Raw genomic sequence first — 25,598 nt, 5'->3', positions numbered from 1 at the left:
GTGTATTACATATCACTATAGTTCAAGGATAGGATTTAGTCCATAGTAATCTGCATACAATTAAGCATAGAGGTGGGTGTTTAAGCTTACACAAAACAATGGTATGCTACAGGCAGACAGTACTAATTTTCAGAGCACCCCTTTCCAACACTGTGCTCAAACTTGTCATGCTGGGAGACTGGAAAAGTACTTAAACCACAAAAGTCAGCAACACTACAAGAGCTTCTTTTTTCCCAGAAAGCTAGTTGTTAAATATGTACCAGCACATCACTGCATACAAGTGATGAACAAAATGAATGGGATAAAATTATCTACTTTAATAGAAAAAATACTAAATTAATTTCAACTTCTAAGTAATTCTGCTTCCCATTTCTGGATGACAAAAGCTGATTGATAGCATCAATACTTGGATCGCCTTTCTTCCTCCTCTTACTTCTTTCTTACAAAGGAACAAACAAACGCTCAAACTGTAAAAAGGTTATCGCAGATGTAAAAGGGCCTATATTTCATAATTTTTCCTTCTCTAGGTGTCTTATACCAGCTTTCTAACATCTGTATTACTTCAGAATAGAATAAGATATTAGTGTAAATGCTTGAAATGAAAGTCAAATAGAGGTAAAATAGAAGAGCTACAGGTAGACAGAGTGATTAAAAAAAAAGGCAATGGGAAAGAAATTTAAAACTGGAATATGGGAAAATTAGAACGATTAAATGAATACACGATAGATATTAAGTACAACCACCTTTTCCCTAAAAGAAAACCAGAAATATCAATGGAAAGGTACTAAGAAAAAATTCACAATAAAAATTCATTCAAGGTGAGTTTATCTACAGTAAGTGCTCGTTACTTGGGATCTTGCCAAAAATTAGGATGAAATGGATTGGCTAGGATACATACCCAAGTGCTTTAAACAATACCTGACACAGAGTAAGCATTTTAGAAGTATTTGTTTTTATCTGTGTTATTTGAAACTTGAACAAATGAAGGCTTAAAAACAATTCTCAAGAAACCAATAAAAATCACAAAATATAACAAAATTCTAATGTTTAGGTATATGGTTAGACTAGATATTTTGAGAATCTCATTTTTTTTTATTGTTGTGCTGGGTGGGGGTACACTGTGACATTTACAAACGTTCTTACAATGTAATTCTTAAAGATTATATAATTAATCATGAGTAAAGAATTTATACTCTTCTTTGTCACATGCTTACATTTGAAATAATTTCTGTGCCAGCCCAGAAACTGTTACTCACTTTGAAATCAAAGGTGTAATTGGTATAAGGCATCAAGTTATTTTCATAGGCGCTCTTAAGTTGGAAGCCATGTGTGATTCTCCCTTCTGAGCTTCCATTCTTTCCATTGCAGCTGAAGTTCATAAGACACTCATTGTACCTTAGTTCCTTGAAGTCTTTATGGTTGTCAGCTACTCCTCCATTGCTTAAATATTCCACAACACCTAGTAGAATAAAGAAAGGAACACTCACATTTAATATTTAATCTAGGTTAAATGGTAGGTTTGACAGCTAACACTCCTCCTGTGACACAGATGCACCAGATTCAGAGTGGTTTTATTAGGTTGAGTCTCATGAAATTGCTTTTTTGTTGTTTAAAAAATCTGCAATATCATATGATTCAACCAAATTGAATGTTATTTGCCTATTTCAGAACAAAGTATCAGGATCACCTAAGAATATCTTCAGTTTCTTGGTGATTCTTTAGGCTTGGATGACTTTAGGACTTAAGAGGTTGCATTCACCAGGAAGGCCTTGACCTTAAGCCTTTTTGGAGTATTATTCTAAACCACTTCCTCTTTAGTATTTACCATTCTATATGATCAGTCAACAACTTTGGGACTATGTAAATATAGCATACAAAATAAAAAATCATTTACAACAAAAAGAGATTTTGGATCTTTAACATTTCAATATCAAATGTCAGACAGTATGTCTTCATTTTGAACTAACAAGAGTTTTCAAAGTTTGACACTACAGAGAACATTATATGCCAAAGGTATACCATTTAGCCAAAAATATTAGAAGTGTCTAGAAAGTTGAAGGGAACAGCAACATTAAAAAAAACAAAAAGTGTAGTTTTGCCGGTGGAGTGACTCAAGTGGTAGAGGCCCTGAGTTCATAAGTTTCCACTAAACTGGGAAACATGAAAAATTATAACAAGCTTTCTTATGATGATATGTGAACACTAATATTAAAGTCATCTCTTTCTGTTTGTGATCTGGAATGGTAACAAGATGTAATGAACACAGTATCAGTAATGTGAGTATCTCAAAAGGAACTATCATTTACAATAAGCAAGGCACTAAGTGCTTTATACATTTATACCTCACAAACAACTCAATGAGGTTATGATGGTGTGATGATTAATTCTGATTGTAACTTGGTTAGAATGAAATGGCTAGAAAATTAGAAAAGCACACCTGCAGGTGTCTGTGATGGCATTTCCAGAGATGATTAGATCATGCGGTCTCTGACCTAATAAATGGATTCATCCCTTGATGGATTTATATGATGACATTACTAGGAGGTGGTGAAAGGTAGGATGTGGTCCTACCTGGAGGAAGTGGGTCATGCCTTGGGCACTATATTTGCTCTGACCTTCCGGATTGCCATCTCTTTGCTCTGCTTCCTGGCATGTATGAACTGTTCTGCTCATGGAAACTTCTGAAACTATGAACCAAAGTAAATCCTTCCTCCCTTAATTTGCTTATCTAGGGTATCTAGGGTAAAAGCAATGCAAAAACCTGACTAATACCCATGGATAAAATGATTATCCTCTTATTAAAAATGAAGAAATTGTTCAAAGACTGCATTGCTGGTAAGAAGCAGAAACAGGATCCAACCCTTTAAGTACAGTTTTAGTGTCAGCTCACTGTGCTGTGCTAACAAGTGACAGCTAATTGGCTTAAAGAACTCAAATGAAATAGAAGAAAAACTTGCAGTTATAGAGTATTCAATTTTAAAAAAAAGGATTACAATGGAGGATGTGGTCAAGGTGCCAGCTGGTCTAGGGGTTAGAAAACAAATTTGCAAACAAGGATTACAGTATTTGTTAAGGAAAGAAAGATGTTTTTAGTTTGGTAACTTTTATGAGTATTCCATGTATAGGCATTTGGCTTATTTTATAACTAATGCTGAGTGATTATTTTAAACAGCCTAATGGAGGCCTGAGCTGCAGTTCAATGACAAGAGTGCTTGCCTTGAATGCACAAGGCCCTGGGTTTGATTCCTAACACTGAATAAAAATAATGATAATATAAAAAATTTAGAATGTGTTTTGATAAAAGCAAAAGAGCAATACTTTCATATTTTAGATTTGAAATTTAGAATCTAAAATGGAGATCTGAGTTAACAGATCTAAATAACAAAGATCTAAATAACAAAAACCTAAATATAACAAAAGATCTAAAACAACAGAAGTTTGGACATAAAGTAGTTTAGTGGAGGTCAAAAGTAAGATGAACTCCTAGGAGAATTTTGGTCATTCTTCTATACCTAATAAGGGTATTCAAATACCATTTAATGAATTCACTGAAAATTTGTCAAAGTTATTAAACTAGATAACTACCTGTGATGAATAACTTCTGGCTTCCCCTTTTCTTCTGTGTTCTGTACCTCAGGAGGCTGATCTTTATTGCAGTAACTACAGAGCCTCCCTCCCCCCAACTTCTAGTTGGATTTGGTCAGTGAGCAGAACTGATAGGAGATCAAAAGACAGGAACAGAGTGAGGAAGGGGTATATTACCCCCTGATTTTGTTCTTGTTAGTTTGGCCAGCACCAATCTTTTCAATCAATTCAAAGCCACCATTGCTTTACTGGGTATCACCTATAACTATAACTACTTTTTCCAAGTTCTGAAGACAGTTCCCACGATTTTTTAAATTCTGTGGTAAAGCAGCCCAACTCCCCTAGTGGCACTATACTGCAGCATTGTTTTGTTTACCTTAAGCCTGACCACACCTTTGAAAATAGTTTCTTTATTAAACTTTCCTCATTTACCCAATGTCCCATTCCTGGAATTCTCATTGATACATTCCCTAATTTAAAAGAGAAATTCTCCATTCAATAGAGTGGAACTAGCTGGCCTTTCATCTGAGACTAAAAGCAAAATCAAAAGCAAGGAGGAAATGTTATAAATACCTGAATCTGGCAATGAGTTAAGATCTGCACATAGCACCAGCGGGATGGAATTAGGATCTGCAGTTGGGCTGCCAGGCCTACTTGAGGCTTTCTCCAGAATGTTTTTAACCTCTGAGACAAACATCATGGTCTGGATAAGTTTCACATCAGAATACTCTGGATCCCAATGCATGTGGGCATTTGCCACTATAAGCAGCTGTTTGTCTGCAGCATGAATAGGCTTCATACCTGAATTTAAACATTATAAAAAAGATATAGAAAGTTATGCTTTTAGTTTCAAGAAAGGTGATATCATGAAAGTTTTCTCAAAGAGATCCACGGCCATTATTTTTTCTTTTCCATTAATATATACCTTTCATTTTAATCTCAAGTAGTCTTAGAAGCCAAAGGGGCCAAGATTCTAGCAATAATAATATGGGGATTACTCTTCTAGAACAAGCTGACAAATGGCAGGCTATGGGCTAAACCTGGGTCACCACATTTCTGTATAGCCTGCATGAGCAAGGCATAGTTTTACATTTTTAAGTGTTCTACAAAATAGGCTGTGGTTAAGGCTGTATGTCTTAAAATATTTACTATCTAGAATAGTATACCTACCTAGCATAAAATGTTTACTATCTGTCTAGACCTTTACAGAAGAACTTTGCAGATCCCTACTCTATATGCCTGTTAGGAATTATATTACTGATGTAATCACTGTTTGGTTTTAGTACCATAAATCTGAAAGCACTTGTAAATACCTCTGCCATTTAAATAACACAGTAACCTAGTGAGACAGGTTTTCAGTTATTTGAAAATCTTAATTTAAATTCTTAATTAAAACCTTAAATTCTTCTCAATGTCAAGTTCTTAATCCTCTTATATTTCATGATCTTAACAGTGACAAGTTAATAATAAAAGTCAGTATCATCATATTAACCCACACAAAATAAAATAAATTTGCTAGTCAAACAAATTGTCACACATCCAAAGAAAGTAAGTGAGAACTGGAAATTAGTGTGTGTTATCAAGGGTCTTTTAGACCTGACTTTATTATTATTTTATTGTAGTCCTGAGCCTATCAGTAACTTACTGTTTTAGTATTAAGATTCATTTGGAAGATGAGATATGTAACTACAAAATCTCTAAGATTATTTTCTTTTAAAAATTCTATTGAAAACAGATATTAACAGTATTTTCCAATTGTTGGACAATATAGCACATTAACACTTTTAAAAATTAAACTTAAGATGTGCTGACAGAAAGATGTCCCTAAAATATTCAAGGTGTAAAGTTCAATATGCATGGTGACCTCACTTAAAACTATATGCATATATTCTATATGTTTGGATCTGTATAGAGAAATAAGCAAGAGTTATCTTACAGAATATGATTTGGATGAGAGGATTCTTTTTATATTTATATGCTTTTGGATTGTTGGAATGTAAGTGAACAAATTTAATTTTTCTGTTAATTTTCTAGAAATGTCTCTTAAATTTTTTCTATTGAAATATAAACTCTAGAAAAAAAGACCTGTTTTTCCCAAGTATGCTATTTTGGTAAAGCTAAGTTTCTTCTAATTTGCCAAACTATAATTATCTTCATGTAGAGAAACAAGTAACTGAAGTAATCTGTCATATGTGACAGGAGTCAAAAGGCCCTTTGATAATAAGGTATTTGCAGCCAAAATCGTCTCAGCTATCTTCTTTTGAATACAAGTTTCATAGTCATTTCTTCTGGTTATAGATCATAAATTCACTATATTATATATAAAAAATTTGCTCCATCATAGGAGTCTTTAGCACTTTCTGTATTACTAAATTTCCCTTCTAGGAGGACAAGAGATACTTATCTTAGAAAGTGGAAATATCCACTGTATAATTTAGAATTATTCTTCTGCAAATTAAAAGGAGAGTAAAATGGTAAGAGAAAAAAATTTTATTATACCAAAAAGAAGAATGGGATTGGGTATGACATAAAATTTAAATGGAGAGGCTAAAAAAGAAGACTATCCAAAGTTTCATATCAAGGATTGACTTTGTGATGTGACAGATACACTGAAGAATGGGGGAAATGGGAAGTATTAAAATATGCATAGCCTGAATAATTCAACCACTAATCAAGGCAAGAATATTTTCTTCTGCAAAAAATTCAAGGGGAAACAGAGCCCCGATGTGGCCTCACCTTCTTCTTGTTTATGCTAAAAATAAACTAATATACAATGAAATGCTCAAGGCAAGCAGAAAGGGTAACAAAAGATCTGGATAGTACAAAGTACATAATGAGTTTCTGACTCTGAAGGAAGTTATAAATAATCTAAAACACAGAAGACAAGTACCACAGAGATAAAAGATCCTGTTCTTACCTTGATAATGACTGAGATATAACAAAGAAATTAAAGAAAACAAGCCATGTATTTAAGCTCAAAGACAAAGGATTTGCATTCAAGAAGCTAAAAATATGGCCAAAGAGGACCAAGTCATTATAATTTCTAAATTTGACTTAACCAAATATTCCCTATTTTAAAGAACATTTAAAAATTAATGGCATATTAAAAAGACTACAGAGATTACCTATTAAGTAAAAGAAGACTGATAGAGACTGTAGAAAATCTCAAGAAATTCCAAAAAGAAAAAGAAAAAAAAATAAAATAAACAGGAAATGCCAAGAAATATCTGATGTGTGTGTGCTTTTGTTTTGTTTTGTTTGGTACTACTAGGATTTGAACTCAGGGCCTCACACTTGTTAGGAAGGTACTCCACCTCTTAAGCCATGCCCCCAGCCCTTTTTTGCTTTAGTTATTTTTCATATAGGGTCTCACATTTTTGCCTGGGCTGACCTGTCCTGTGATCCTCCTATCTATGCCTCATGCATAGCTGGGCTCATAAATGTGCAGCACCATGCCCAGCTTGTTGGTTGAGATAGGGGTCTAACTTTTTACCTCTAACAGTGATCTTCCTGATCTCCACTTCAAAACAGCTGGGGCTAAACTGCATACTGCCTTGTCTAGTCCTTTATGATACTTTATACAATTAGTACTATTTTCCTGTCCACCTCCCTTAAAGTTCCTCAAAAGACAAGAAAATAACTTTGCAATAAACAATAGTAAGATCCTCTTCACGTGCTTTGAGGTAAGAAAACTTGGGATGATGTCTACTTTTAGTAAGAATATTTTAAATTGCACTCACCTGCTCCAAATAGTTCTTTGTGGACCTCTAATACCACAGCAACTCCAATGTTATCTTTTGTCATCACTCTGTTCAACATAGCTTCAGATCCATCTGAATTAGCCATTGCTACTTGATTAAATTCCACTGTATGCTTTTGCACCAACGTAAATCTAAAAGGTACAATATGTTACTTAACAACGATTTAGGTGCTTAGACTGTCATGCTAAAAGACATTTAACATTTAGGGGACATGAAATACAGACACAGCTTGATCATCTGTTATTTTCTAGCTCTAAGTGGCCACATGGCACAGTTCTGATGAATGAGACATAAGAAATTTGTTTCTATAAAAATTTTCTTGGTAGTTTTACCTAGCAAATATGACATACATCTTTGCCACTTCTAGCTAGTGCCTGGAAGAATAACAACCACCTTGTGACCATGCAGTAGAAAGCAAGAAGGGGAAAGAACCACCTAAGGATGGAGAAGCTGCTAAACCAGTTCTGGACTGCCTATTTCTACACTTCTTCATTATACTCCCTTCATTTGCTTAAACTAATGTTTGAATTGTCAGCTATTTGAAGGTACACACAATCTTAACTAAGTCATCAACCTAATCAGTAAGAACAGAATAAAATCTATGCTGTTTACAGTTTTATTCCCATCACATCAAGAAATTTGTCAAGAAAATGAAGGAATGCAACCTTTATCTCAGCTAAGGGGTATCAGATTTTTTCCAACTAGCCTTTACTAGAAAACTACAATTTTGTGTTCATAGAAACACACTGTTAAATGAACAAATGGCTCTGACTGTAATTATAGTTTCTGCACTAATAATACTTCCTTTGGTTAGTGCCAAATTATTAGGGGTTACAGAACTGTAAGATTTAACAGAATTAGTCTAGAGCCAACATGTAATCGCAGTGTGAACTTGGTCAAGCAATTTAGCATCTTTTAGACAATTTTATTAATGTTGTGAAATATTTATAAATGATCAAGATCTATGAAGCACACTAACTTTCACTGGTTATTAAGAGAAGACATCTTTGATCTTATAACAGCCCCTCTCCCCATTTTTCTCCTAGTTTTGCAAATAGAACCACGCACATATCCCTACAAAAATATTAAAAGCTTATTATGGCACAGGATACTAAACTAGATGAAATACTTCACTTCCTGCTCCAATGCTGAATGTCTCAGATGTGCTTTGAAGTGTAAAGGGTCTGGTCATGTGACTACTTCTAAAGAGTCCTTAAAAGGGATAGTTTTAAAGCTCTACTGTCAAGAGGTGGTCTTTAAGCTGAAATAGGAAGAGCAGAGTAATCAAGGCAAAGAATGCAATTAAGAGTATTTCAGGTAGAAGGGAGAAGTGAAAGGTCCTGAAATAGCAAACAGTTTTGTAAGTTCAGGGGTTAGAAAAGAAAGGAAAGAGGTATGAAACAATGTTGAAGATGAGAGGAAGGGGAACAACTAAAAATTCTGAACAAAAACATGGTATTATTTGATTTAGATTTTCTAAAATCACATTAGCTGCTTCGTGGAGAATAGATTACAGGGGCCCAGTGGAAATTAAGAGGCCAATTACAAAGTTTCTGAGCTTCTTTGAATGATAATGACGGCTTGGATGAGCACAGGAGAAAAAAAGATGAGTGGGCAGACTAACAATACATTCCACAAAGAGGAGTGACCATTCTCCACTTCAGAATTCAAATCTCTAGTGATTCCCTATTTTTATAAACACATCAAAGCATTACTATATTAGAAGAAGTCACTTAAAGCAACCTGTTTTATGAATGTAAAAATGTGACAACAGAAGGTATAGATGATAAATCATAATCAGTCTCAGTATCCAACTGATTTCTGTATTTTGTTTTGGTTACAAAGTATTAATAAAAATCCTTATTCATACAGATACACAGATGTAAGTAGTAAATTACTTGTCTTATACACAGAAAAGCCAAATAGGCAAGCAGAAATATGAATCAGAAATTTGCACCAAAGCAAGCTAACTAAGCAGCACACTAGGAACACGTCAGTGATTTCATTACAGTTCAATTATTTGTATTTAAGTTTTGAGATCTCTTCTAAATATTCACAGTATTTCTAAGGTTTATTTATAGGAACCTAGAGTTCTACAAGAGTGTTTAAAAAGTCCTGTTTAATAAAATTATTGTTATTACTGGAATAATTGTACTTCTACAGTGTCAGGTCACTATTTTGGGAGAGGAAGGACTAGAACAAAACTCCAATGATTAGGAATGTCTTCACTAATTAAAATTTGCTTTCCTATATCTTTCTTCTATTTTCACCTTTGAAACCTAGACTTCAATCTTTTCCTTAAAGGAATATGGAATAAATCTAATTTTCTTCCATGTGTCATCGCTTTATATGACAATAGGTGTCAAATACTCTTCTATCCCCAAGTCTTCAAAAACTAAATGGTCAATTCTTTGTATGATATACAATGTTAAAGTAGTGACTGATTTGAGCAGAAGTTTACTTAAAGGTGCATACTCAGTCTGGACGTGATTTGTCCCCAAAGGATTCATGTGCCAGACGCTTTGTTCATGATGATACAAGAGATACTGGAACTTTAAGAGGGGGAGCCTACTGAAGGCTCACTGAATGCACTGTCTCCTCAAGAGGATAAGGTAGGTCAGTTCTTTTGGGACCCTGGTTAGTTTTCACAAAAGGGCTGTCACAGAAGAGCAAACCTGGCCTCTCCCCAAGCCTCTCTTTGACTTCCTATTTCACCATGTGATCTTTTTCTCTTATAGGCTAACATTGATGCTATACACCCTGAGGCCTTCACCAGAGTGCTATACCCCTAAACCTCCAAAACTGCGAGGTAAATAAATATCTTTTCTTTATGAAGTACCCAGCCTCAAGTATTTTGTTATAGTAATGGAAAACAAACTAATACAGTACAATACTTAGAAATAGGCATAAATAAATTACTGTCATTCTGTCTTACTATTTTTGTTAAAGACTAAAGTTGATCTTTGGAAACAGTCATATTAATTATAAGGCACACAGGAACTAATGTATACCTAAAACTTTTTAGGTCTTTTCTCTCTTAAACCAGATCTTCTCAGTCCTCCATTTATAGGTGCATAAAAACAAAAGTGGGAAAAAATGTTTTATTAAGTACAGTAGAGATTTGCAAACAAGGAAAAATATAAAGAAAATTAAAAGTATAGCCAATACATCCATTAATTAATTAATGAACTGATGTATTTCCCCAGTTTCTTTTCTACACCTATGTACACAAATATTTCCATGTAATTAATACTGTTTTGCTTCACTAATGAACATTCTGTCAGAGATATTTCCCTATAACACTATTCTCCAAAATCAATTTTTATGATCATATTATGGTCTACTATATAAATTCACACTAAATTAAGCCAGGTGCAATGCTGCATGCCTGTTGTCCCAGCTACTTAGTGGGCTAAGGCAGGATGACTGCTTGGGTCTAGAAGTTTGAGGGCAGCCTGAAATCATAATAAGACCCCCTCTCTTAAAAAAAAAAAAAAAACTGTGAAAGAGTCACCATAATTTAAGCATTTAATTATGTTACTATTCTGATGGGCGTTTAAGTTACTTCTGCTATCAGCTAATGATGTACTTACACTTAAGAAATTTTGTATTACAAGTTGATTTTCAATCCCAACATATTTTTCTTATTTCTACTCATAATCCAAGAACAGCAGGCTTTACTTCTGTTAAGTATCATTTTAGCTTAGGTTTATTAGTTTACCCATTCAGATATTAACAGCACTTTGAAACATTTTTTCTGACATGTTGAATATCCTTGCCAGCTTTAATTAAATGTAATTTAATTGCATTCTGTATTTTTTCAGTAATAATAAAAGTTATCCATTATTCTGTATTAAATTTATTCTGTATTAGGATCTGTGAGAGACTCCTCAAGTATATTAGGTCTTAATTTGCACATGGAGATGGACAACCCCTTCAGGAAATGTGTCTGCTCTTTGTTTACCCAATGTCACATACTCTGTGAGCACATGCATCCAACTGCAGATCAAAAGCAAAAGATAAAGAAGTTGGAGGTGTGGCTCAAGTGGTAGAGTACCTGCCTAAAAAGCATGAAGCCCTGAGTTCAAACCTCAGTACCACCAAAAGTAATAAAAAACAACAACAAAAAAAGACTGCGGATTTGACCCCACAATGACTTAAACTTAAGTGGTAGAGCACGTACCTAGCAAGCTCAAGGCCCTGATCAATGCCCAAACCACCAGAAACACACACCAAAAACAAAACAACAACAACAACAACAAAAAACCAATTATTTTAAACTGAATCCAAAATGTAATTATTGAGTTTATGAGTGTCTCCAACTTTCTTCACTAGTGTAATTTATGACTATGCTGCTTACTTCTAACTTTTAATCTTCTTAGTGTCTTTGGCTTCAAAAAGTATAGAAAAATAAACTAGTTTTCCTCAACAGGGTACATATTTCATTTTAACTAACACTGCCTTCCTCGACACTTAGAAACCCAAAAGAATTGGTTTATAGTTATTTTTTAGTTGTTAATCCAAGGCACCATGTCTCAGTATTTAAATCTTAAAACTTGTCTTTCTTCCAATACTTAGAATTCATTTAGTATTGTTCTCTATGGCTGGTACACTATGCTATAAGCATTACTCCTGATATTTTATTCTAAGAATTCTCTGTATAATAACCTTTTTGAAAAATCAAATACAAGAAAGGACATATAGTATAGATTGACATGACCAAAACCAAACAAATAAAAAAAAAAACCCTTTACATGATTAAGAAAGATTCTGAGGTTGAATGTTTTAGTACAAAAACATGTCCAAAACTAGCCTTCCAACAAAGAAACAACCAGTCATCTAAAAGTAATTTGATGGGCTGTCATGTGACTACACTAATGCCAGAGAATAGTAAATGCCAACTGTGAGCAACTACAACAATCTATGGGACTTAAGTAATACTTCCTCCCCAAAATTATTTATAAGTGAAAAGGAACAACATAGCACACTGTCAAGGAGATGGTACGACTGCCCAAAAGTTAACTCAGACCTCCCGTTTCTGGATCACATCTCTGCAATCTTAAAACCAAACCGAACAGTTCTTATTGTATAACTAGTATAAAATTTTATAGAATATATCCTTGAGTCCCTTTAATCACAAGGGTGACAGAAGATAACTAGAAAAGACAGATTAGGAAAAATAGGGAAGAAAAGTATATAAGCACTGTCGTATATTGATATAGATCTTTTAACCAATGAAAGTACTTCCACAATCTTTATTGTTTTAGTCCCAGATGAAACTTCTGAAGTTAGATGAAACTGTATTATAATCTGTATTTAAAAGGTAAAGGAACTATGGCGCAAAGCCAGTTTTACAGTCCGTCTTGAAGTAATGGGCAGTCAACATTAGAAGCCAGAAATCAAAACCTAATTTTTAAAAGGATCACACAGACCAATTCTAAATGTAACTACTATCTGTGATGAGAAAATTCATAACTCAGACCAATGAGATGGGAATATAACAACAGTATTTTTGAAAAGATACTATTAACATTGTGGAATGATACTATAACCTTTGAATGCTCTTTTGCCCAACAAAAAACTACCTGTATCAATGTAAGAAGAAAAAACAAGGACTTGGCCTTATCTGGCATCTGAGACTGGAAGCAAGATAGATAGGAAGCAAGGACTAAGTGTCATAACAATTGAAGTTCCCAGTCCTATAATGAAAGGCTGCTTCTTCAAACTGTTATAAATTACTGTTCTCATTTTTCCTCTTCTCCTTGATTTAAAATAAAGCATTATCAGACAATCAGTACCTCATAAACAATAGGTAATTCTAATATCTAGGCATAGTTTCACCTCCACTTTTCCCTATTTTGGATATGTTCAAGTTGCGTATCTGGCTCTGAGACTCCATTTAAACTAAGTTAAGTTCTATAGAACAAATCATGGCAAAAAGGATTTAAATCCAGAGTTGGAAAAAAAAAAGTCTGCCTATAACTCAGTTTTTATACACATAATGTATATAAAAATACATGTATGTAATTTATAAAATGCTTTATACAGCAGATAATACTTGAGATCAAGGACAAAGCAAAAGTTGATTGCTAACATCTTATCAATAACAATTTTCTTTTCTGGTGTCTGTATGCATATAATTATCAAAAAATGATGTTTATAAGGATGTTCAAAAGCTACAGCCAAATTGTAAGTTACCTTCTGAGTTCTTTGAAATTAAACTCGATGAGCGAGAATATAACTCTGTGGTAGAGCATGTGCTCTTCAGAAGGCCCTCAGTCTGATCTTCAGTGCCCCCCCAAAGTAAACTAAAATATTTTATTGTGTTCTACTTCTCTGAATATGGTAGTCTGTGTCCTAGCCTTCACTAAGCAATATTTCCTCTAGCCTTTAATCATGGTGGGTATTTTGCTACAAATAGCAGTTATTATACTTTTTATTTATCATTGCTTACTCTGTAACCAGTTTTTCATGAAGGATGAAACAGTCATCAGTGAGGATTAGAAATTATTAGATACACTTTGTTTAGAGAGCAATGAGACTTTGAGAATGCCTACAAAGAATCAAAGTACTCTTCTATATTTATCTTTTGACTTTGTTCATTTTGTAAACAAAACAAAAAATTATTGTAAAAAGGTAAGAACAGACAAAGAATAGATCCAGAAAGAGTGATTCATTCAAGATAATACAGCTAAGTAAATAGGAGAAACATTGGGATTCATGGTTTTTTTCTCTGTGCTGTTATCTCTCCCATCTGGAGAATTAAGGCAGGATAGTGTGCTTAGTGTTAAATTCCAAATAGTTGGGCATGGGATAGTTAGCTAATGTGACAAGGATAAGTATTTGGTATTGGAACAAGAGAGTAGTTTTATTCTATTACAGGAGTATAGTCCTGCCATTCCAGGAAAGAAGTGCAGAAGATGTGTAATGAAATAATTTATCACATTCAAGTCTTCATCTGCTGGAGAATTCATGTTACTATTTAGGAAAACCTGAGTTAAAGAAAGGAAGAAAAACAGATGGTGCATCTAAATATTTCCTATGTAATCATTTCTTAAATAGTTCACAGCATTTTTAATAATTCAAGAATCATTTTACAAATACCCAGTGTTTAAAGTTTCCTAGATTACAGTTGCTAAAGTTATGGTGTTTCAGAGAAATTTGTATATGAAGATAGGTAACAAATATCAAATTCAAGACAATTTTTCCAAATGAGGTAACCTTACAAGAGGTACAAGTAATACTGGAAGCTCAAACAAAAAGCCTAAATATTGCATTTTTTTATAATGGTTAAGAGCACAGACTATTTAGACAGACTTCTGTGCACACAGAAGCAAGTGACTCAAGAAGTTTGTGCCTTGGTTTCACCTATTTAAAAAACAAAACGAAGAAATAGTTGTATACCTACTTCTTAGGGTTGCTTTTAAAAATAAATAAGGGCCTGATATGTAATATACACTACAGATATAGTAGCAATTCTTATTCTAAAACCCATAAAAAATTACAGGATTTGTTTAGTCTGACCTCAAAACCTATAGGGTTTTACACCAAATATTAATCAAAATTAGATTATCTCTATTAAAAATTCATGGAAAAGAAATTAGGCACAGAAAAATGAGAAGTGGGCCAAATATCTTTCAAAATCACTGAATCTGTTTACTGGTAAGACTGTATCAGAATAATATTCCCTGGCTTCATTATACTGGGGAGTTAAGTAAGGAATACTGGAAAACAGTCATATGATGTAAATACTTACCTATAAGTAGCTGATTTCTTATCAAATGTATCGAGTACAAATTACTAGCCATAGGATTCAATCTCTACCAGACTTTTCACATTTATTTTCCATCTCCCAGTCTTAATCTTTTAACTCCCACTTCCAGAAATTCTGTGCCTCTCTTCTATTTATACATTCTCTCTTATGTATACCATATTATATTGTGCTTGTCCTATATGCCTATCTTTTCCTAATGGACTTGAGTTTTCAGTGAAACCAGGAACTATGCCTTATCTACCATGCCTAGCACAGGACTTGTCACAACACAAATGCTCAGTAAACACACAGTGGATAAATGATTAAATAAATGCATGAAATGTTAATGGAAAATGATGAAAAGGTTGATGAAATGAATGATTCTGAAAAAGGCCAACTACCAAAAAAAAAAAAAAATCACAAATAAACTCCTACTATTTATTATTACAAATGTTAAAAGGTGCCACTTTCACTTCATAGAAAAACTAATATTTTACTTTGTGAAAATATATTTTAGAAAATTAGAAGACCATATACAAGTCTATAGCTCTTAAAATTTGCTAGTATGACAATAAAAAACAATCTACTAAGCATCACTGTTTCTAATACGCAGCCTAATAAATAAACAATTAACAACAGTTTTAGCTTCCATAACACTTGTTTTCTAGCTTTTCATTAATTTTAGGCTCAAACCAAAGACTACTTTTAAATGTGTGATAATTAAAAGAAGTTTACATGATTGTACTTTGTTTCCTTAACTCACTTTTCTGTTTTGAAGAATATTGCACAACCGTCCACATGCTTTCTCTCCTGCTCAGACATAATTTTGGCACGTGACTTTGGAGAAAAAAATCCATCATATCCACGCTCCTTCAATGCTGGCAGAAAGAGAGTGAAGTATTGCTCTGTTTCTACTTCCTGAGATGAAAGAAAACTGGTTATCTATATTGATTAAGGCATAAATAAACTAAGCATTATGAGTACGGTGTGATTAAGTTGAAGCAATTCATGTAACTGATATTATCTACCTTACCTTATTGCTAGCAACTACATTGGACAATGGTAGCATTTAAACATGAAGGAAACAGAAAGGTGACATGATTTTCTCATGTTCATGTAACTAGTTAATAACAGGAGTAGGATTACATCTCCAGTCTCTTGACTCCCAGAATTCATTCCAATTTATTTCACTTCCTCAAGACTAGTAATTAAAGTATGTACAGCATATGATAGGTTAGGTGGTAGGGAATAGTAAACTTTACATAATAGGAAATTTTTTAAATTACTTATTCTTCTGAATCATAGTGGAAAGTAATGATACCCCAGAATGAGAAGCATATAATCTATAAATAAAACAATCTACTTTAACAAAGGTTCAGGTACCTGAATACAGATCATCCAATGGTCTCTGTTACTTTCATAATTAAGTTAGATTGGTTTTTTTTTTGACCAATAACATTTCCAACAAATTTTTCCAAATGAAATAATCGAATATAGAAAAAATGATTTATGTATGAAGATGCTCTAACACCATGATTTTATAATAGCAAAAACCTATAAACAACTAAAGGTCTAACAGCTAAATCAATTACTATATATTCATATCAGTAATTGTTTTTGAAAAATTTTAGTGACATAAGAAAGCATTAAGTGCAATAAAGTATTCTAATAGTATAGCACAACTTTATTTTGAAAATATATTTGTAAGTGAATAAAAATATATATAAAACATATAAATACATAAAAGAAAGTACGCCAGAAATTTTAACAAAAGCAACTATCTTTGTGATATGGGAGTATTTTCCTCCATTTTTTCCAAAATTTTCAACTTTTCTAGAATTAACACTTTAACAGGAAAATGTATCCTTAAATTATGCTTCATCTTTCAAACTATACTTAGGAGGGTGTAAGGCTATTGCTAGACAGATGAAACCAAAAGGCAGACAATTACAACAGCCTAATATACTTCTTCCTCTTTCCAATTCTGTATCAATCCCAATGTTTACAAAATTTAATGTCTGAATATTTTTATTTTTTGTTTTGTCCCAGGCAACAAAAAAATAAATTGCTGCAAAAATATTTTAGTAGATTGGTGCGATGCTCACAGCTATAATTCCAGCTACTTGGGAGACAGACATCAGAATGATCACAATTTGAGGTCAGCTTAGGCAAAAAGTCAGCAAGACCTCAACTTAACAAACAAATAAGGCATTGTGATACGTATTGTAATCCCAGCTATGAGGGAGGCATAAAAAGGAGGATTACAGGCCAGCATAGGCAAAAGCACAAAACTGTATCCAAAAAAATAAGTAAGTAACTTAAGCAAAAAGGTCTGGGGATGTGGTTCAAGTGGTACATGCTTGCCTAGCAAACACAGGACCTGAGTTCAAACCCCAACAGTGCCAAAACAATTTTTTAAGTCATTATTTTCCTTCTTAGAATATGCTGCAAAGAAAATGTGTGTAATGACACATAAAAATTTTAAAGCATCTTTAAGAAATCATAAACATTTGAGGAGATGGATATGTTAGTAAGCCTGATTTAACTAATTTCCACAGAATTTATACATCTATTAAAATATCACTCTGTATCCCATAAATATAATTGTCAAGTGAAAATTTCAAAAACATTTTAAGCATTTAATTTGCTTTGAAAGTTGGTAAGAAAAAATTAATAAAAACTACTCATATTTTTTTGCCTAGTCACTAGCTAAATGTTGTAAAGACGTGATAAAACATATTTCATAGGAACACATTTTTTTTTGGTTAAATACTTTAGCTAAATGAAGCATTATTAAACAGAAGACTCTAAGAGCCCCCTCTCCAATTCAAGGCTATATAACTTCCACTCCTGGGCCCTTTAAGCTGCCTTTTATCAGTAGTTCACCCCCTGGGAGACTTAAGCCCTTAAGAGGTTTTAAAGGAAGACAAGAGGGATTTTTAAGAATTATTCTCATTATTTCAAAAACCTCAAAAGACATTATACATTTCTCAAAATAAAACTGTATGAATTAAATACAGAAAGAAAGGAAAAAGAAGAGTCCAAATTTCAGAGGTGGCTTATAAAACAATGTAAAATGTATGATTTATAGGGCAATATTTAAAAATGTTTATCTTTAATCACTTCTTTTTCCAGACTCTAAGTTAAATTTATATTTCTAAACGACTGGCAATATTTTGCAGTTTCCTCTTTCAACACCACTGATTTAACATGAGGTTAACTGTTAACATGAATAATGAGTAAGATTATTTTAGCTTTAAAATAATAAATGAATGTCAATAAATGGCTGATATACTCAGACAGCAAAAATAGTTCACTGTAGAAGTCTTTTAAATACTTATTAAAATCATCCTCTTTTCTTAAGAGGAGAGAAAATAATTCCTTCTGAGGTTCTCTTTGATAACAGGATCTCATATAAAGGGAAGGATCTTTGATTATTTTTAACTTCACCATTAAGTTAAAGACAATTTAATTTCCATAGTGTTACCTGAAGACTAATGATGTCTGCATCCCAGTTAACAATTTCTTCCATAATTCCCTTTTTTCTGTATTCCCAGTTTAATGCCCAGGATGGGCAATAGCCATATAGCTGCCGGGTAGCGTATTTATCACATAAAACATTATAACACATAACCGTGAATGATGCTAAGAAGTGGGAGAAAAAAATAGACAAAGGGGAGAGAGTTAGGCAACTTTTTCTAGAACAGAATCATGCGTACATCTGCACAAGCACACACATTTACTCCAAATACCATCATTGAAAAAACACCTAGAAAAGGACTAAGGTTTTGCTAAACTATAATCTTTTGAGTTTTGCTCTGAACACAGGCTCTCTCCTAGGATCTTCTATTATTTTTAAGTTCACCTTTAACTTCAAGGCAATTTCATCTCTATAGTGTTATTTAATGACTTTTTAATAGTCTAGGATCCATCATAATGATGTTTAATAGTCTAGAATTTAACTTCATATGTGAATAAATTCAAATTTTAAATCAGAATGCTAATTATTTGCTGATAAAAGCTTCTTTGTATAAGAGAAACAAGTTCAATTTTGGTTTCATTCTTATTAGAGGGCTCTAATTTTGTTACTTATTATCAAAATATTCATACCTAATTCTTTTTTGGGCCTCTTAGTGCTCTTGCTCTTATTACTTAGTCAGACAAGTAGAACAAAATTTAGATTTCTTTGACAATCAAATTTTATTTCTGATGAAAATTTCTCATTTTAAAAGTCTCTGAACTATAAAAGAACTGTAACTAATAGTCTGGAGAAGATGGTTTGCATTCTTGGTACTCAGAAATGTGCTCTAAGGCCCAGTAGTATCACTTGGAAACCTAGAAATGCCAAATCTCTGGATACCCACTGAATAGAAGCTGCAGTTTAAAAACATTCCAGGGGATTTAAATGCACATCTATGCTAATGTCTGAAAAGCTCTAATTTTTACTAGTTAATTCTCCATCTTGCATGCTCACTAGAATCACTTTGTAGAGCTTTGAGAAAAACAGCTGATGACAAGGATGGACTCCATACTAAAGTCAGAATATTAGACTCTGGGCATTTATATTCTTAAAAGGTGTACCAATTGATTACAGTAAGTAGACATGGCTGAGAATCACCTATTTAAAGAAAATGTGAGGAATCCAAGGTGAAGTTAACACCTAATTGAAGGTGGTGCCATTTGACATGAAGAGCTAGAAAATGGTATTTTTAGATCAGAAAGGGAATATTTACACACTAAGAAAAGCTAAGTATAAAATAAATTCACCTAATTCAAGTCTTTGTTGAAAATATTAGCTGTTCTTTTTAACTAGACCATCATTGTATATCTTGATAACAGAAGTATTCACAGTAGCACTGACATATTGACTCCTGTAAAACTGATACTATGGTTCTATGGTTCTACCTCCTCTAGAATACAAAAAAACTGTAGTGTATACTTCTCAGTATTATTAAAATGCAAACAGATAGGTTACACATCCTGCATTTCCTAATACTAAAACAAACATTATATTCTGAATCTAACTTTAAAAAAGAGCCAAAACCTCATAAGCAGAAGGGTATTACCTTGGCCAAAACATACACAATACGTTCTAACTGTAATTTACCCTTTAAAAGTTAATAAACTAGGAATATTCGGTTACTCGTCTAACCTACACTGAAATAATTTGAAGAAAATTTAAAAAAATAAATACCAAGATCCGAAAAACACTTAATGAAATTAAATATAATGAAAATTATTACTTATATGAAAAAGTTATTTAAATAAACAATTTATAACTTATTTTAAGTAAAATTCTGAAAGCTAAAATTTCTAATATGTAGTAAGAAGTCTTATAAATGTCAAACTGGTTTTGGTCCCCATAAAGAAATAAAGGTTAATATTTTCTACATCACTACTGTTCTAGATATACCTGATTAGATCCTTAGATTGCTCAAATACCATTTCTACAATCCTGTTGACAGCTCCATTAAGTTAACTTATCACTAATGTTAAAAGTCTGGGTCTCAAAAAAAAAAAGTACCTTAATAGTTTAGTTTTGTCAGAAGAAAACTCATTACTAATCATTTTTCTTAAATCACCCAAGACATAATGAAAAACTGTATTATAATACTTTTAGCCCAGAGAGGTATATAAATATGAAAGATAAAAGTTACTTGTACATAGGCCTATTTTAATGTAAATCTTATTAAGTTTATCCACAGGCATTTTTATAAATCACTTAACCATGAAGGGTAAAATGAAGGCCTATTAATTATAGACCATGAAGTCCAAATGGTATTTCAAGCATGTCTGAAAAAAACTCAAGGAAGGATGAGAAAAATTACCTGATGGCAGAATTTGGTCTCGTTCTTTTAATGCAATCCATGGCCTCGGAGGAAGCTGCTCTGGATGAACTGAAATACATATGTAAACATATCATAACTTCATGTGTTTCTAAAATCAGTATAACCTATTTACTTATGATGTCAAATCAACCTGCTTCCTATCTAGCTCAGTGGTCGAAAAGTTGACTTAAAAATTCAATGCTGAAATTTAATGACGATTATGAACTTAAAAGGAAATTTAAGAAGATCTATGCAGAACATAAAATCAGTACCAGAAAAAGGACACTAGGGAACTCATTAATGGTATTTCCACTTGTATGCTATTTATGAAAAGTACCTATTAAAACCTTAAGTAAAATCTACAAGTAAATTGTGGTGATTCAGCCTTGTTCCCTGCTGGGAGATTAAAGCTATGTTAAATTCCCACAAAATCATTAAAACACTCAAACATTTAAAATACATATATATATGTATAAAAATGACTGAATTTTTAATGGGGTTTTCATTTTCTGTTCTTACTTTCTGTTTCATACTATCAATGCAACTCAAGAGATCAGAACTACGTTACACAAGAAAAAATGACTTGTTAAATATTAATTATGGTTATCAATACCATGGAACTAAATGCTGCCCAATTATCAGATACAAGAAAACTCACTAAGCTAAGATTTAACTACCTCCTTTTCTCCTTCTTTTTAAAAAATCTTTGTAATTACAGAACAATGTGACTGAAATGTGCAGATTTGCCAATGGTATTAGTGGCTAAGAAATGTATTCCTTTAAAACAAAAACTAGCCCCAAATAGAATCAAGTAAGGAATCAAAATGAAGACAACAGGAAAACTTTAAAATACTTGTAAATTAAATAACACACTTCTAAATAATTAGGTCAAAGACAAAGTCTCAAAGGAAATAAAATTCATTGAAATGAATGAAAATGAAAATTATACTCCAAATTTTGTAGGGTGCAACAAAGGTATCTGTCAGGAAAATTTGTGTTGCATTCTTATATCAAGTAAGAGGAAAGATTTTAAATCAACAATCAAAGTTTCTACCTTAAATAGGCAGAACAAAATAAACTGAAAGCATAAAGAGGAAGAAAACAATTAGATACAGATATAGAAAGGTTAAAAAACAAAGAAAAGACAACAATGCAAAATCAAAGCATAAATAGAACTTGTGGTTATTTTTTTCATGTACTTACAACAGTATCAAAATAAGTTTTAAAAGAGAACAGCACAATGACAAAAAGTTTAAATAACCAGGAATATGAAACAAATGAAAATATACCCATTGTATATGTAATTTAAAAAGCTGAAGAATAGAAACAAACCTATAGTCAAAATGGGAGATTTTATTATACCTCTACCAGTAATGAAACCAAAGCAATTATTAGATATATATAGAACATATTCAAGCAATATAATTAACAAACTTAACTGGTATGTATAGAATTCTGCACCAAACAACTACAGAAGGCATATTCAAATGTACACTTAATATCTATAAAAATTAAGAATGTACTGGGTAATAAACAACATTTAAAATTTTTTAAATTAATCACAGTATGTTCTCTCACCACAATGGAATTAACCTGGAACTCTTTGATGAAACTAGAACTTTCTTGAAAGCAAAGAAACTAATGACAGGTATTAGAAAAGATGCTGAACTAAATGAAGCAATACAAAATAAAACTTGCTGGATACAGCTAATACATGACTATATTAGAGAAAAAAAAACTAGAAAGGTTAAAGATTTTGGTTTTGTGGTACATTAGAAAAAGAGCAAATGAAACCCAAAGAAACCAGAAGGAAGAAATAAAGAGAAATTAATGTATTTAAAACAAACATATAAGAGAACTGCAAATGAAGCCAAAAAGTTAGTTGTTTTCTTTTTCAAAGAAAAATATTCATCTATACCTAAGGAAAAGACTTTCTATGAAGTAAAGAGAACACAAACTAATATCTCCAGTAGAAGAGTCATCACTATACAACCTATGGACATTAGATCATAGGAAGATATTCTCAATCATTTTGTGCCAATAAACATGAAGTACAAATTTCCAGAAGATGCAACTTTCAGAAACTGACAGAATAATGGAAATCATAATAGTACTAGAGTTACTGAAGAAATTAAATCAGAAATGTAAAACTTCAAAAAAATAAAAAAAGAAATGTAAAACTTCTTGTAAAGAAATATCAGGCCCAGATGTACTTACCAAATATTAGGAAAGAAAAAACACTAACCTTAAATAATTCCAAATAACAGCAATCTAAAATTCTAGACAGCCAGTATATAACACTGATATCAAAACTTGACAACAATGAAGAAAGAAAATTACTGGCCAACCTGACACATAAACACTTCTAAGCAAAGCATTAGCAAAGTGAACTTAAAGATATGTAAAAAGGATAACCATATATTACAACCTACTTGAGTTTATTCCAGAAACACAAATGTGACGAAACATACAAAAGTCATCCAACATAATTGTAATAATAGCTTCAGAATAAAGGATAAAAAAAAATCTAGTCATTTTAATAGACAATGAGGATTTGGATAAAATTCACTGTCTACTCAATACCTCTAACAAACCAGAAATAGAAGAAAACTTCCTTAACTGGATAGTTTAACAATATTAAAATAATGAACATCATGTTTAATAAAAGTTAGCAAAATATGAAACTTGACAAGGATGCTCATTGTCAACTTTCAATTGGAATTTTACTATTGGTCCTAGCAAATGCAGGTGCTGTGCAATAAGAAAGAAAAAGAAATAAATTATATAAGGATTTATACAAAGTTATAAAATTGCCATTACTGGCAAATATTATGATTATACAAATTGGGATAAAAATGCATTAGAATTGAAAACAGTATAGCAATGTGGCTGAAAATATATTCTGTCAAGGCATTTAGCAAGTGTTTAGTAGTGTGGCTCAATACCAATAAATATGTAAAACTCAATTCCATAAATCAGTACCAAGATAGTTAAAAAAAAATTTAAAGACCATCCAAAAAGTCAAAGTTAGAATATAAAATGTGCAAAACCACTAAACAGAGACCTAAAACTCCATACTAAGAGAAGTGATATTAGACATAATAAATGCAAACATGTCAATTCCTCCAAAGTCATCTCTGAATTCAATATAACCCCAAATAACATACCTACATTTTGAAGAGGAGAGAGATTTAAAAATCTGATTTTAGGGAGTTCCAAGATAGTGAATGGCTGGATAAACCCTAGAACACTGAGCTCCCACAAGCCTGAAACATAACTTTAGGGTTCCTTGGCAGCAAAGGTAGGTGGTCTGGCTAGTTTACTAAATAAGAGGTTGCCAATACATAGGCAGACCATATCTACAATAACCAACTTCTAAATAAGCCTTTTAAAGTCTAGACCTGCCTTTGGTGCAGGTGCCGCCAGCAGTGCTGCCATGCTGCTGGTGGGAGAGGGTTTTTGTTTTTTTCCTGGACCAGAGAAGCTTCCAGTCACAAAAGACCATCCATCCAAAGTGCTAGAAATCAACATGCAGCACTGTGAGCCCTGCAAGAGCCTGGGGACTCCTGGACTGCTGAGAAAGGGAACAATCACTGCCCATACCAGAGAGAGGTGCTAACTACAAGCCATTCAGGTGAGCTTGTTGCTTACCACATACTCCAGCTCAGTTGGCAAGCATGTGATTGCACACCCTGCCTGATAGGGGAGTGGCACCATGGTGACTGGCTCAACCAGTGCACTTCTCTATACAAAGGCAGTACAGAAGCTGGGTAGCCAAACCTGACCCCAGTCTATGGGAAATAATAACCTCCAAGAAGCCTAGTAGGCAGCTCAAACTAACTGCCTTCCCAAAGAACTTTTGAGCAAACAGCCTGAGCTAAAGGTCCCAGACTTGCCCAGCAGGAAAAAGCGGCCACTACTCTCTGCTCAGCCCACATGCAAAAACCTCAGAGAGAAGTTACTACAAGAAGGAGCAGGAAACACTCTGGAACTAATAGGCATAGGCAAAGACTTCCTCAATAGAACCCCAGCAGCTCAGCAACTATGAGAAAAGATGGACAAATGGGACTTCATAAAATTAAAAGGCTTCTGCACAACAGAAGAAATGCTCTCTAAACTGACGAGACCACCCACAGAGTGGGAGAAAAATATTTACCAGCAATACATCAGACAAAGGACTGATAACCAGAATATACAGGGAACTTAAAAAACTAAACTCTCCCCAAATCAATGAACCAATTAAGAAATGGACAACTGAACTAAACAGAACTTTCTCAAAAGAAGAAATTCAAATGGCCAAAAAACACATGAAAAAATGCTCACCATCTCCAGCCATAAAGGAAATGCAAATCAAAACCACACTAAGATTCCACCTCACCCCTGTTAGAATAGCCATCATCAAAAACACCACCAACATGTGTTGGTGAGGATGTAGGGGAAAAGGAACCCTAGTCTACTGCTGGCGGGAATGCAAGCTGGTGCAACCACTCTAGAAAAAAATTTGGAGGCTTCTTACAAATCTAAACATAGACCTGCCATATGATCCAGCAATCCCACTCCTGGGGATATACCCAAAGGAATGCAACACAGGTTACTCCAGAGGCACCTGCACACCCATGTTTATTGCAGTTCTATTCACAATAGCCAAGTTATGGAAACAACCAAGATGCC

General features: G+C 33.1%; 1 protein-coding gene and 1 non-coding gene across 5 annotated transcripts in view; one reads left to right on the top strand and one right to left on the bottom strand.

Annotated features, from left to right (window-relative positions):
* The window catches only part of Cnot6l (CCR4-NOT transcription complex subunit 6 like), a 111,073-nt gene that overhangs the window by 6,572 nt on the left and 78,903 nt on the right, over nucleotides 1–25,598 (bottom strand). For 3 of the 4 annotated variants that reach the window (XM_074041932.1, XM_074041929.1, XM_074041930.1), the window contains exons 6-11: nucleotides 20,928–20,996; nucleotides 18,587–18,744; nucleotides 15,863–16,017; nucleotides 7,326–7,477; nucleotides 4,159–4,386; nucleotides 1,257–1,459 (exon numbers count right to left, since the gene is read on the bottom strand). In XM_074041932.1, coding sequence (XP_073898033.1) covers nucleotides 1,257–1,459; nucleotides 4,159–4,386; nucleotides 7,326–7,477; nucleotides 15,863–16,017; nucleotides 18,587–18,744; nucleotides 20,928–20,996 — 965 coding nt within the window. The remainder of the gene's footprint in view (nucleotides 1–1,256; nucleotides 1,460–4,158; nucleotides 4,387–7,325; nucleotides 7,478–15,862; nucleotides 16,018–18,586; nucleotides 18,745–20,927; nucleotides 20,997–25,598) is intronic. The other variant, XM_074041931.1, reaches the window with a different exon arrangement.
* On the top strand, nucleotides 11,377–11,449 carry Trnaf-aaa (transfer RNA phenylalanine (anticodon AAA)). Its single transcript has one exon. It is a non-coding gene; the product is annotated as a tRNA-Phe (tRNA).

Source organism: Castor canadensis, chromosome 9, assembly GCF_047511655.1.
Source record: "Castor canadensis chromosome 9, mCasCan1.hap1v2, whole genome shotgun sequence".
Classification (NCBI taxonomy): domain Eukaryota; kingdom Metazoa; phylum Chordata; class Mammalia; order Rodentia; family Castoridae; genus Castor; species Castor canadensis.
This window is presented reverse-complemented; position numbering and strand designations above follow the sequence as displayed.